At 41.3% G+C, this 14,230-nt stretch overlaps 1 protein-coding gene across 3 annotated transcripts in view; it reads left to right on the top strand.

The window, feature by feature from the left end:
* The window catches only part of stau2 (staufen double-stranded RNA binding protein 2), a 364,821-nt gene that overhangs the window by 148,801 nt on the left and 201,790 nt on the right, over positions 1-14,230 (top strand). For all 3 annotated transcript variants that reach the window (XR_011960736.1, XM_072571389.1, XM_072571390.1), the window contains exon 7: positions 4,076-4,180. Coding sequence is in view for 2 of the 3 variants with exons in the window: in XM_072571389.1 (XP_072427490.1) it covers positions 4,076-4,180 (105 nt within the window). In the remaining variant the exon portion in view is untranslated. The remainder of the gene's footprint in view (positions 1-4,075; positions 4,181-14,230) is intronic.

Genomic DNA, 14,230 nt, shown 5'->3' on the forward strand with positions numbered 1-14,230 from the left:
AGGGGTGACCTTATAGAGGTTAATAAAATTATGAGGGGCATAGAGAGGATAAATAGACAAAGTCTTTACTTGGGGTGGGTGAGTCCCGAACTAGAGGGCATAGGTTTAGGGTGAAAGGGGAAAGATATAAAAGAGACCTAAGGGGCAACTTTTTCACACAGAGGGTGGTACGTGTATGGAATGAGCTGCCAGAGGAAGTAGTGGAGGCTGGTACAATTGCAACATTTAAGAGGCATTTGGATGGGTATATGAATAGGAAGGGTTTGGAGGGATATGGGCCAGGTGCTGGCAGGTGGAACTAGATTGGATATCTGGTTGGCATGGACGGGTTGATCCGCAGGGTCTGTTTCCATGCTGTCCATCTCTATGACTCCATAAGTTGATGAAAGTGGGAGAAAAGGTGATAGACTGGAGAGGAGGCTAGAGCGAATAGATGGTAAAGACGATGGACAGATCAAGAGGGTGGTGCCGAGTTGGAGGCTTGGGACTGGGATAATGTGGAAAGAGGGGAAATGAGGAAACTGATGAAATCCACATTATTCCTGTGCGGTTGCATGTCCCAAGGCAGAAGATGAGGCATTCTTCCTCCAGACGTCGGGTGTTTAGGATTTGGCGATGGAAGAGGCCCAGGACCTGCATATCCTTGGTGGAATGGGAGGGGGAGTTGAAGTGTTTACACAGCCTGTTTCCATGAGAGAAAGAGGAGATCAACAAAAGAAAATTGGTCTGTTATAGTCATTTGGGTAGCTAAAATGTCTTACTGTAGCCCTTTGAAAAAGAAACAAGGACTTTCTGTCACCCTTAACTTGTTCATCTTCAGCCTTACTTGTGAAGCTAAACTCTGGGAGATTGACTGAAGGCACCATTACTACTACTGAAAACTCTCTGCACTTTTAAAACTTTCACTTCAGACAGTGAAATAACTAGACTGTGAAACAACAACAGGTCTACATTGCAAAAGCAGCTGAGTTTGATTCACTTTATTTTATAATTAATGTGAATATCTTCATTTCTATTTATTCTGTGTGTGCATGATAGTGTGAATGAGAGAGTTAGATGTCGTTTTATTTTAGTAACCACCAGGGTAAGGTATGAAACATACACTAACCTTTTTCCTTTTTAAATCTAAAAGAATTGCTACTGGGTTACTTAAAATGGATTAAATATGGGCTAAGTGCTGGCAAATGGGACTTGATTAGATTAGGATATCTGGTCAGCATGGACGAGTTGGATCAAAGGTTCTGTTTCCGTGCTATATATCTCTATGACTATATAAGTACAAACACCCACATAAAGACATTGATCATGAGTAACTTTAAATTAGAGACACTTTTTGACTGTCAATGACAATACCTATGTGCATTAATAATGGGCAGGTTAGGTTGAAAGTGTGTTTAATGAAATATGCATGATCAAGACTTTATTAATAGGGCATAGAGGAGGGAGGTTGTATAAAACACTAGTTCGGTTTCAACTTGAGTTTCACACCCAGTTCTGGGCATCACGCTTTAAGAAAAATGTGAAAGCATTTGAGGGAAGAATGATTCTGGGGATGGGGAACTTCAGTTATGTGAGAAATTGGGATCTTTTCCCCTTGGAGAACAGAAGATTAATTGGTGATTTGATAGAATTATTCAGAGTCATAGGGTTTTGGAAAAGAGATGACATGAAAAAACGCTCTTTCCACTGTTGAAAGAATCAAAACCAAAAGGACACAGATTCAATATAAGTTAAAAAAAGAAGCAGAGGAGACATGAGAAGCCTTTTGCGCAACAACTGGGTTAAAATCAGAATGTGCTGCCTGGGTGAGTAGTGGAGACAGTTTCAGTCGAAGCATTAATGAGGGAATTGAATTATTATCTGATAAGGAAGAATGTGAAGGTGAATTGTTCATTAGGAGAGTCAGCTTGTAACTGTGCAAATGTTTAGGTTATTTCTTGTTGGGGATGGCTATTGCCTGATCATTGCGCAGTGCAGATGTTGCTGGCCACTTATTAACCCTAGCTTGAATGTGCTCAGTTCCTGGTACATGTGGACATGCACTGCTTCATTGTATGAGGAATTGTGAATGGGTGTGAACACTGTGCAGACATCAGTGAACATTCCAATTCTGACTTTACAATGCAGTGTCGGTAATTGTTGAAGTATCTGAAGGTGGATTTACCAAGGCCACTCCCTTCATCTCACACAGTAATGTTCTGTAGCTGGAGTGATTGATCTCCAAAGAACACAACCACCTTCCTTTGTGCTGAGTATATCATTAGTCTGTTGAGTGTCCCCATTCCTTCTGATCTAAATTCCCAATGAAATGAAATGCTGCTTGATGTAAAGGGCAGTTAATTTTACCTCATCCCTGGAATTCAGCTATTTAATTCTTGATTGGTTCAATGCTGGAATGAAGATTGGAGCTGAATGAACCCATCCAAACTTAATCTAAACACTTTGTTAGATAGGTGCCAGTATGAAAGCTGTATTGGAGCATTTTGACCAAAGGAACAGCTGATTCTGGAGTAGAAGTCTTCAACATTACAGTCAAGATGTGGTGGGGGCTTTGTTCTTTAGTGTATCAAATATGATCAGTGGAATCATGATGTCATTTGGAACAAATCTGATTGGCATTAATATGCTTAATTGTGTGTATCTCAGGAGAAAGTTTGGATGGGTTATCCACTTGACATTTCTGGCTGAAGATAGTTGCAAACCCTTCAACATGTCTTTCATGTACAAATTCTTGGTTGTGCCACCATTGAGAGTGAAGGGGTTCTTAGTGGCTCCACCTCCTGATAGTTCTTTAGTTGTCTACCGCCATTCACACTAAATTAAAACAAAAAACTGTGAAGCTGGAAATCTAAAACAAATAAAACCAGAAATTGCTGCAGAAATTCAGCAGGTCCGGCAGTATCTATTAGGAGAAAACAGAGCTAACGTTTTGAGTCCAGTGATCTTTCTTGAGCATTCATCCTAAATGTCTATTCTATATGTCAGGGAGGTAGTCCTGGGGGAGCAGGCCATTTCTCTGCTGGACATCCTACAGGTACATCCATGGAACATCCAAGGAAGAGAAGGTATAGCTGCCAATGGCTGGAAGTGGGCTGCAAAGAATGACACTGACCCTAGGTTACTGTGAGAGTTGTAATGGAATAAAACATGTTACTTACACAGTAGCTGGAACATAGATGTCTAAGCATCCCCACAGGGTGTTTTCTGGCAAGGGACAGGATTCTTTACTCAAAGCAGATAAGGAACTGGATGTCAGACATCCCTCCAACTGTATAGGCTCTTTCTGCTCCCGTGTGGACTTTTTTTTCTGGAACAAGATGAAATCAACGGCACATCTGTTTGTGCTGGTGCAGGTAGTCAAAACATGGTGAGGTGACCCATGCGAGTGAGTAAGCATTACAGAGTCCATACAGGGTGAATGGTGTATGGACTGGGGGTATATGAGAGCAAATAGAGATGTTGATGGGATAAGTGAGAGTGACAGATAATGAGCCTTGGTGGGAGTTGGGTGCATTAGCAGGAAGAGAATGGATGTGAGGTAACGGGAAGAGTTGTATGGCACCTACCCTGGCAGAATTGATCTTCTTGCCACACTGCTGGCCTTGCACTGTGGAAACCTTACTGACCTGAGTAACAACCTCTGTCCAGGCTGCTGGTGTTGTGGCCACCACCTCTGGCCCTCTGGAAAGAGAACATCCCCTCCCTTCCCCTACTGATTCTCTGAGAAAAGAATGCCCCTTCCCTGGACTACCCTGCCACTGGGCAATTCAGGACTCTGTCAGCGAATCAGTGCACCATCTTCCCCTTTTCTGATATCATTCTATTGAAAGTATTTGAGGAAATTACTGCTCATCCAGTATTGGACCTTGGGCAAATAAACTGGTAATGTGAAGACAAAGGAGGTATCAAAGGAAATGTTGGTCAAGTAGAACACGGTGTTGGCAGTATATATTTGAAATTAGACATTTGTGTTTTTGAATGCCTACTGAGGGACACCGTCTACATATAAATCATATTACATTGCAGACCACAACCAAGATAACTAACTAAAATAAAATTCTCTTATATTTCAAAGAGTGAAGAAATTTCAAATGAAGAGGAGGAAACTGATATCAACAAGTCTGAAATCAGCTTGGTGTTTGAGATTGCTTTGAAGCGCAACTTACCTGTCAATTTTGAGGTAGGTGTTTACATCTACCAATAAGGAAAATTATAATTAATTCTATAGCCTTCACACACCTTAAATGAAGAGTACATTTGATAGGTTTCAGAGGAACTGGGTGCATGTGTGAAAATCTCTTTATGTTCTTACAAATCAATATAGCGAGCAATTCTCTGTTCTGTAAGATCTGTGTCACTGTACCACTTCCATTTTCTATTGGTGATGGTTATTTGCATTACACATTACATGTTTCATTACCAAAGTACAAATCAAAATTTCCAGCTTGTAATTGACATAGATTTGGCTAACCAGAATTTTATCATAAACCATTTATCATGCCATTCAATTACAATAGGCTGGACATTATAGAGTGCAGGTGACTGGACATCTTGAAAATTTTAAACTGATCAGAGAGAAAGCCAGCATGGCATTGTAAAAGATAGAAAAGGCCTGATGAGCCTAATTAAATGTTTTGAAAAGGAATCTTATGTTAAACAGGGTTTGTCAAGGTTAAAAAGAGTAATTGATGTAGGGGACTTCCCTGTCAGGGGCACAGACAGGAGATTCTATGGCTGTAATTGAGAAATCAGGAAGGTATGTTGCCTCCCTGATGTCAGGGACAAGGATGTCTCAGAGTGGTTGCAGCATATTGTCAAAGAGGAGAGTGAGAAACTGGAAATTGTAGCACACATTAGTAAGAACAACATAATGAGGGAAAGGGTTGAGGCTTTGCAGAGGGAATGTAGGAAGTTAGGTAGGAGATTAAAAAGCAAAACCTCAAAGGTAATAATCTCTGGATGACTCTCTGTGCCATATGCTAGTGAAAGTAAGAATGAGAAGATAGAGTACATAAATCGGTGGCTGAGTAGATAGGGACAGTGAAGTGAGTCTTGGATAGGCACATCGAAGTTAGTACAATGAACAGTATGTAGGTTAGTCTGATCTTAGAGTAGGATAAAAGGCCAGCACAACATAGAGGACCGAAGGGCCTGCGCTGTTCTATGTTCTATGGTGCAATGGGCAACAATTCAGATTTTTGGATCATTGGGATCTCTGTTGAAAAAGAGACCTGTTCAAAAGGATCGGGTTTCACATGAACTGAGGACAGACCAATATCCTAGCTAGTTCTAGATTTGCTACTTCTATTGGAGAGCTTTTAACCTAGTAGGGAAGCCAGTTGGGGGATCCTAAGTATTAGTGAGAACAGAAAGACAGGTGAGAATGGTTCTGAAGTTAAAGATAGCAAATTAAGTAGAAAAGGCAAGCAAAAGCAAGTCAGAGAATGAAATAACTGATGAATTAAGCTACATTTGTTTTAACACAAGGGGTCTTATAGGTTAGACAGATGAACTCAGGGCATAGAGGAGAACATGGGACTGAGACATCATAACTATTACAGGAACATGGCTGAGGGAGAGACAGGACTGGCAGCTCAATGTTCTGGGGTTTAGATGCTGGATGTAGGTTTGCTCGCTGAGCTGGAAACATTTTCAGACGTTTCGTCACCATACTAGATAACATCATCAGTGAGCCTCCGGATGAAGCACTGGTGGAATGGTCCACTTTTTATTTATATGTTTGGGTTTCTTTGAGTTGGTAATGTAATTTCCTGATGTCTTTTCCTGTGATCACGTCATTTCCTGTGGTGGTGTTATTTCCTGTTCTTTTTCTCGGGCCTGGTAAATGGGATCCAAGTAAAAGTGTTTGTTGATAGAGTTCCATTTGGAATGTCATGCTTCTAGGAATCTAGGTTTAGAAGCTATATGAAGGGTAGAAAGGAGGGGGAGTGGCGTCATTAATTAGACAAAATATTAACGCTGTACTTAGAGAGGATATTTCTGAGGGATCGTCCAATGAAGCTATAAAGATGGAACTCAGTAATAAGAAGGGCATGATCACCTTGATGGGATTGTACTTTAGGCTAGGTAAAAACAATGACTGCAGATGCTGGAAACCAAATTCTGGATTAGTGGTGCTGGAAGAGCGCAGCAGTTCAGGCAGCATCCGAGGAGCAGTAAAATCGACATTTCGGGCAAAAGCCCTTCATAGGAATAGGCTCCCCAGTGGTCAGCAGGAAACTGAGGAGCAAATATGCAGACAGATCTCAGATGTATGTAAGAATAGTGAAGTTGTGATAGTAGGGAATTTTAACTTTCCAAACACAGACTGGGACTACCATAGTGTTAAGGGCTTGGATGGTGAGGAATTTGTTAAGTGTTTTCAAGAAAATTTTCTCTATCCATATGTAGCTATAGCTAGGAGAGAAGGAACAAAACTCTACCTTCTGTTGGGAAATAAAGTAGACCAAGTGACTGAAGTATTAGTGGGGGAGCACTTTAGGACCAGTGATCATAATTTTATTAGTTTTAAAATAGTTGTGGAAAACATTAGCCATTTTATAAAAGTTAAAGTTCTTAATTGGAGTAAGGCAAATTTTGTCGGTATGAGACGGGAACTTTCAGAAGTTGATTGGAGTGGACTGTTTGCAGGTAAAAGGGCAACTGGCAAGTGGGAGGCTTTCAAAAGTAAAATGACTAGAGTTCAGAGGAATTATGTTCCTGTCAGTGAATGATAAGGCTGATGAAAGTAGGGAACAATAGATGAATAGAGATTTTGAGGCTCTGGTCAAGAATAAGGAGACATATGTTAGGTATAGACAACTCAAATCAAGTCAATCTCTTGAAGAGAATAAGGGGTGTAGGGCAGTTCTTAAGAAGGAAATCAGGAGGGCAAAAGGGGGATATGAGATAGTGTTGGCAGATAAGGTTAAGGATAATCCAAAAAGATTCTAAAAGTATATTAATAGCAAAGGAGCAACTAGGGAGAGAATTGGGCCCATAAAAAAAATCAATGAACCGAGAGAACTAGATGTGTATGTGCACAGATCATTGAAGGTTGCAGGCTAGGTGGAGAGAGCAGTAAGTAAAGTATATAGTGCCCTTTACTCTATTAATTGGTATCTAGATTAACTATCTGGGGTGATATTCAACTTACTATAAGACACTTGTTAGACCTCAGTTGTGGTAGTCACATAGGAAAGAAGTGAATACATTGGAGAGAGTGCAGAAGCAACTTACAAGAATTCTTCCAGGTATCAGAAACTGAAATTATGAGGATAGATTGGTGAATCTGGGACTTTTCTCCCAGGAGAGAAGGAGGCTGAGAAGAGACTTGATAGAGGTTTTCAAAATCATTAGTGGGCGAGATGGATTTAATAAAGAGAAGCTGTTCCCACTTGTAAAAGGAACAAGAACACGAGGGCGTAGATTTAAAGCGCTGTGCAATAGAAGCATGGGTGATATGAGAAACAAGTTATTCAGTATGGATTTCAATAAGGTGCTTGACAAGGTTCCTCCTGCTAGACTGGTTAGCAAGGTCAGACCTCATGGAATACAGGGAGAACTAGCCATTTGGATACACAACTGGCTCCAAGGTAGAAGACAGAGGGTGGTGGTGAAGGGTTGTTATTCAGACTGGAGGCCTGTGACCAGTGGAGTGCCACAAGGATCGGTGCTGGGTCCACAACTTTACATCATTTACATAAGTGATTTGGATGTGAGCATAAGAGGTATAGTTAGTAAGTTTGCAGATGACACCAAAATTGGAGGTGTAGTGGACAGCGAAGAAGGTTACCTCAGATTACAATGGTACCTTGATCAGATGGGCCAGTGGTGGAGGTGTTGCAGATGGAGCTTGATTTAGATAAATGTGAAGTGCTGCATTTTGGAAAGGCAAATCAGGGCAGGACATATACACTTAACGGTAAAGTGCTGAAGAGTTTTACTGAACAAAGAGACCTTGGAATGCGGGTTCATAGTTCCTGGAAGGTAGAGTTGCAAGTAGATAGGATATTGAAGAAGGTATTTGGTATGTTTTCCTTTATTGGTCAGAACATTGAGAATAGGAGTTGGGAGGTCATGTTGAGGCTGTACAGGACATTGGTTGGGCCACTTTTGGAATATTATGTGCAAATCTGGTCTCCTTCCTATAGGAAGGATGTTGTGAAACTTGAAAGGATTCAGAAAGGATTTACAAGGATGTTGCCAGGGTTGGAGGATTTGAGCTATAGGGAGAGGTTGAACAGGCTGGGGCTGTTTTCCCTGGAGCGTCGGAGGCTGCGGGGTGACCTTATAGAGGTTTATAAAGTCATGAGGGGCATGGATAAGATAAATAGACAAAGTCTTTTCCCTGGGTATGGGGAGTCCAGAACTAGAGGGCATAGATTTAGGGTGAGAGGGGAAAGATATAAGAGACCTAAGGGCAACTTTTTCGCACAGAGTGTGATGCATGTATGGAATGAGCTGCCAGAGGAAGTGGTGGAGGCTGGTACAATTACAGCATTTAAAAGGCATCTGGATGGGTATATGAATAGGAAGGGTTTAGAGGGACATGGGCCAAGTGCTGGAAAATGGGACTAGATTAATTTAGGATGTTTGGTCGGCATGGACTAGTTGGACCAAAGGGTCTGTTTCTGTGCTGTACATCTGTATGACTATGACACAGCAAATAGTTTGGTTATGGTATGCATTGCCTGGAAATGCATTGGAGGCAAGTTCAATTTGAGGCCTTCAACAGAGCATTATTTGGGTAGAACTAGTGTGCAAGGATATGGAAGAAGGCAGGCATGGGCAATGATGCTCATTTGAAGAGCCAGTGTAGGCATGGTCAGCTGAAAGGCTTACTTCTGCGTTGTAGTAACTGTGATTAAAACCATCTGGTCTTGAGAATTTGTTACTCTTTAAAATCACTATTTTGATCAACATAAGTAGTTATATTGGATCCAAATGATCTCCTCAAATATTTTCCTTTTACTAATGTGGAATTAACAAGCTTATAATCATTGAATCATCTTGTCTTTTTTCAAGGTTGAAACTATTTTAGCCTCAGTCAAGTCTAAGAGAGCAGTCGTAGAATCCAGCAAGTTAGTAATCATATGCAAAAGTTTCTCACATATCACCAGTCCCATTACCCTGAAGATACTTGGGTGGATATCATCCAAATCGATTACATTGTCTACTTTAAAGTTCCTAATGATAAAATAATAAGTTAACCTATTTTATTCTTAACAGTTTCACTATAAGCAACATTGTAATGTTATGGATGTAAATTTGCTCGCTGAGCAGGAAGGTTCGTTTTCAGATGTTTTGTCACCATACTCGATAACATCATCAGAGAGTCTCTGGCGAAGTACTGGTAGTATGGCCCCCTTTTTATTGTAAGAATGGTGCATCTAACAATCTAACAATGGTGCATCATCTTCAAAAGTGAAATTAGTTGCAAAATGTTCATTTAAAATTTCTGGAATGCTTTGAGTCCTTTGTAAATTGTCTTTGAACATTCTTCAGTGGCCCAATATAATCTTGATCTTTCTCTGACTCTTCATAAGCTGAGAAAGCATGTCCCATAAATGTGATAATTGCCAGGTTTTTTTATTGGATTCAACTAATAGATGTTTAGTTTTGTTGCATTATTTTACAATGAGTTGTGGTTGGGCTCTCCACACCCCAGCGTAAATGTCTGGGCTGAGACCATGTCTGATTGCCAGGCCCTCTCCATTTTCATTTCTTGACTGACAAGCTTTTAGTTATTATTTGGTGAGACTGCCACCCCTTTTCAGGATCATGTCTTGCCTCCAAGAGCTGCCAAACAGTGGGGCGCTGTCATTCCTACAGTACCAAGTGTTACTCACTGCGTACTTAGAATATTCAGTATATTCAGGCAAAGTCAGTGTTTTTGTTGAAAGTGAGACCATATTTAACCAATTTATTGGAATTCTTTGAGGAAGTAATATCTGCTGTGGATAAAGGGGAACCACTGGATATGTTGTGTTTAGATTTCTAGAAGGTATTTGATATGATACCACTTTTTTTGATTTATTCATAGATGGGGGCATTGGTGGCTAGACCAGCACTTATTGCCCATTCCTAATTGCCCATAATTAATAGTCAACCACATTGCTGTGGTCTGGAGTCACGTGTAGGCCAGACCAGCTAAGGATGGCAGATTTCCTTCTCTAAAGGACAGTAGTGAAGCACATGGGTTTTGTCAAAAGTTACTACTGCACAGTGTAGCGGGTAATGTATTAGCATGGAAAATAATTGGCTAGCTGGTGGGGATCGATTTCTTGCTGGCAGTCATTTGCTCAACCTACTACAATTTATTTATGTAGTGATTGTAATGAGCTCAACCGGGCGAACCTCATAAAATATGAGTTCCCTGATTGGGGCTGTTAATCTGTTACAGTCAGGGAGCCCTGGCTGACAGATAAGAATAAGACCATCAGACTCTTACAGCTCTGCGAGCTGAATCAGTGTCAAGGGCTCTCCACATTCAAATAAAGGATGTCTTAATGAAGGGGTACTGGCCTCTGTGGAGTTATTTCAATGGTGAGAGAAAAGCACTCTCCTGAAGATATTCACTCACAACAGTTGTCTTTGAGTTAGGGTAAACATCTCTGGTATCATGCCATTGTTTGGGAAGCTTGATTCATTCGATTCTGACATCGAAGACAGGGCTGAGAATGTGGAAAGAATGCATTACTTTTTCTGGGCAAATGACACTGGGGCAGATGAAATTCTCCTGACAACTCGTGGACCTAATAACTTTCAGTTATTAGGAGACTAACTTACCCTGAGGCAGCTAAAACCGTTCAACAGTTGACGGATTTGGTCACAAAATATTATGACCTCCCCCCCCAATCCCTCTCATTCTGAGATGCTATCAGGTTTACTTGGCAATTGAAGAACCAGACTAGATTAAGATGACTGGCAGAGGCACGTGATTTCGGTTTAACCCTTAACAAGAGACCGTTTGGTATGTGGGACCAATGATGTAACCATGCAAAAAACACCTCCAAGCTGATGCCGAACTGGACTTTAAACAGGCACTACACTAACTTTATTATTAGAAAATGTGGAATGTGGAGCATACAGCTTGTAGGATATTCCAATGGGAGTGGAATCCCTCACCAGTCTGACTGAGCTTGGGGAACGCCACTTGAGTGAAGGCAATTGCAGAGCCTTACTCAGGACATACCCTGAACAGAGACACTCTCGGCCAGTTAACAGCAAAACCCCAAAACAAAGCCAAGCCTTGGCCAAACGTTTAACACTTTCTTCAGGATATGGTCTGGCAAGCCATTATAGTTGCTGCCAATGTGCAGACTTCAGACAGCAGAAGTGTCCTACTAGACCTAAATTGAGTAAGTGAATTGTCAGGCCATTGTCCAGGAGAGTGCGCACCCTGGAATGACCAGTTATGCCTGGTTTGGAACGGTTAAATTGCTTAGCAACATCCAAGTCAGAACCAATCAAAGTAAACATCTGGTTAAATGATGACCTCATTCCAATAAAGATTGATACTATCATGGCCATTTCAGTGATTGTCGAACCCGTCTTTAAGTTTGCACAAGACCTTGGCGAGACTGAGCACCAATACTGGGGAGCCATTACAGACTAAGGATACACCTTCGGTTCTGGTCTATTATGAGAAGCAGCTAGTTCAGTTATCACTGATTGTTGGAAATGGCTTGGGACCTTGAGGGGGAGAAGTTGGTTGAGAAAGATTCACCTAAATTGTCTCAACATCTTTCAATTAGCAAATAGCTTCCTGTTTGAATTAAAATACCTAATTAACTATCCGGAGGTTTCTCAGGAAGGTCTAGGGGCTATCAAAGAAGCCTAAGCCACCTTACATGTTGACCAGGAAGCAGTTCCAGAATTTTGGAAGGCTTTCCCAGTGTCATGCCTAGGCAAATGTAGGGGGAGAAATAAGAAGGCTGGAAAGCAAAGGCATCATCAAACCAGTCAGGATTTTGGAATGGGCAGTACTAGTCGAATCGTTGGTGAAACCTGACATGAGTCAATTTGCCTTTGTGGGGATTTTAATCAAATGATAAACTGCTTTTTGCAGCTGGATGTGTACCCAATCCCTCGCATAGAGGATTTATACTCAAACCTGTCAGGAAGACTGTCCTTCACGATGCTAGACATCACTGATGCTTACTTGCAATTACGGTTCGAAGATGATTCCCAAAAGTATGCTACAATTAATGCCAGTAAGGGTTTGTACCAATATTGGGGTATCATTGGCCTGTGCAATATTTCAGTGGATAATCGAGACAATTTTACAAAGTCTACCTGAGTTCGCCATTTATCTAGGTGATGTGCTAATAATAGAGAAGACCAATAAGAAGCACTTAAAGATCTTGGACAAAGTCCTTAGACTTTTCTCCCAGATAGGCATGTGCCTTTGAAGGAGAAAATGTTAGTTCCAGACTCCCAAGAGACCCACTTGGGCGATAGAGTAGACAAGACCGGGTTACACCCATTGGAAGATAAAGTGAGGGTGATCAAAGATGCCCCAGCTCCCATGTCTATACCAGAGCTTAGGTCTTTCCCTTGGGCTGGTGAATTATTACAGCAAGTTTACACACTACATGGCCTTCATCCTGCTATCTTTGCATCAACTCTTAAAAGAGGGTTGGCCTTGGAAATAATCATGTAGCCAAGCCAAAGCTTCCAGGGAAGTGAAGAAACAGCTATCATCTTCTAAGGTGTTGGCACACAATGATCTCAAGTGAGATCTGGATGCAGTGCCTCCCCTTACAACATTGGGGTGGTATTAGCTCATAGGTTGCCCAATGGAGGGGAGTGCCCAATAGCATATGCACCTAAGACTTTGTCTAATGCAGAGTGTAAATGCAGAGAGAAAGAAAGTTTGGCAGTCATATTTGGAGGAGAAAGTTCCACCAATACCTCTACGGATGTAAATTTGTAATAATAAAGAGCCACAAACTCCTGCTTAGGTGTACTTGAAGAGAAGGCAGAGCCACCCATAGCTTCAGGCCAAATTCAGCAGTGGGCTGTAATGCTATGTGCATATAATTACAAGTTGGAACATCGTTGGGGAGGCCAAGTGGCAAATACAGATACATAAAGCTGCCTCCCACTGGCAGATACAGAGGAATCTCGACTATCCAGCATTTGATTAACTGAATTTTGGATAATCTTAACAAGATTGCAAGATCCCGATGCATGGCTAACTATGTTATCTGGCATCGATTACCTGGCATTTGATTAACCAAATGAAATACTCTCTGCCTGTGTCCTTTGGATAATCGAGGTTCCTCTCTACACCACCGGTGGTACAGCCACTGGAAGAGTCTTTAATGTTTTTAAATTTTCTGGACACACTGCCAGTCACAGCTGACAATATCAGACTTTGGACACAGAAAGATCCCATCCTGGCAAAACTGAAACAGCTGGTGATGATGGGAGAAACCAAAGGGTCGTCAGAACCAGAATTGAAATCTTTTTGGACCCAGAGAGACCAGATCACAGTAGAGGACAATATATTTTCATTGGGAGTGAGAGTGATTGTCCAAGCAAAGGTCTCCACCAGATATTGGCTGAACACCACCAGGGTCATCCAGGGGTCTCGAAAATGAAGATGTTATCTCTGGTGGCCAGGATTGGATACAAACATAGCTGCTTTGGTGGGGCTGTGCTCAGAGTGCCAACAAAGACAAAAATTACCACCAGCAGTTCCCCCAAATTTGTGGGAATGGCTGGGTAAACCCTGAGCTCAGTTATGTCGGTCCTTCCATCGGCTGATGTACTCAGTCATTGTGGACAGATATCCTGTTCACTGAGAGCTGCCTCTGAGGGAGCTGGATCAGTATCAAGGATTCTCCACACGTAAATAAAAGGTGACTTGGTAATGGGATACCGGTTTGTCTGGAGTAACTTCAACATATGGACTTGGATGGATTGAAAGAAGATATGGTTGTTAAATTTGCTGATGACATAAAGATAGGCAGGAAAGTAAGTTATGAACATGACACAAACAATATAGATAGGTTAAGTGAATGGACAAAGATCTAGCCATTGGAGCATATTATGGAAAAATATGAAGTTATCCATTTTGTTAGGGAGAATAAATAACATCTAAATGTTGAATGAAGAAGTCATTCTGGACTCGAAAAGTTAACTTTATTTTTCTCTCTCCATAGACGCTGCCAGATTTCCTGTTTTTCTCCAACATTCTCTTTGTTAGATTTTAATACCT

Source organism: Chiloscyllium punctatum, chromosome 5 (assembly GCF_047496795.1).
Source record: "Chiloscyllium punctatum isolate Juve2018m chromosome 5, sChiPun1.3, whole genome shotgun sequence".
Classification (NCBI taxonomy): Eukaryota; Metazoa; Chordata; class Chondrichthyes; order Orectolobiformes; family Hemiscylliidae; genus Chiloscyllium; species Chiloscyllium punctatum.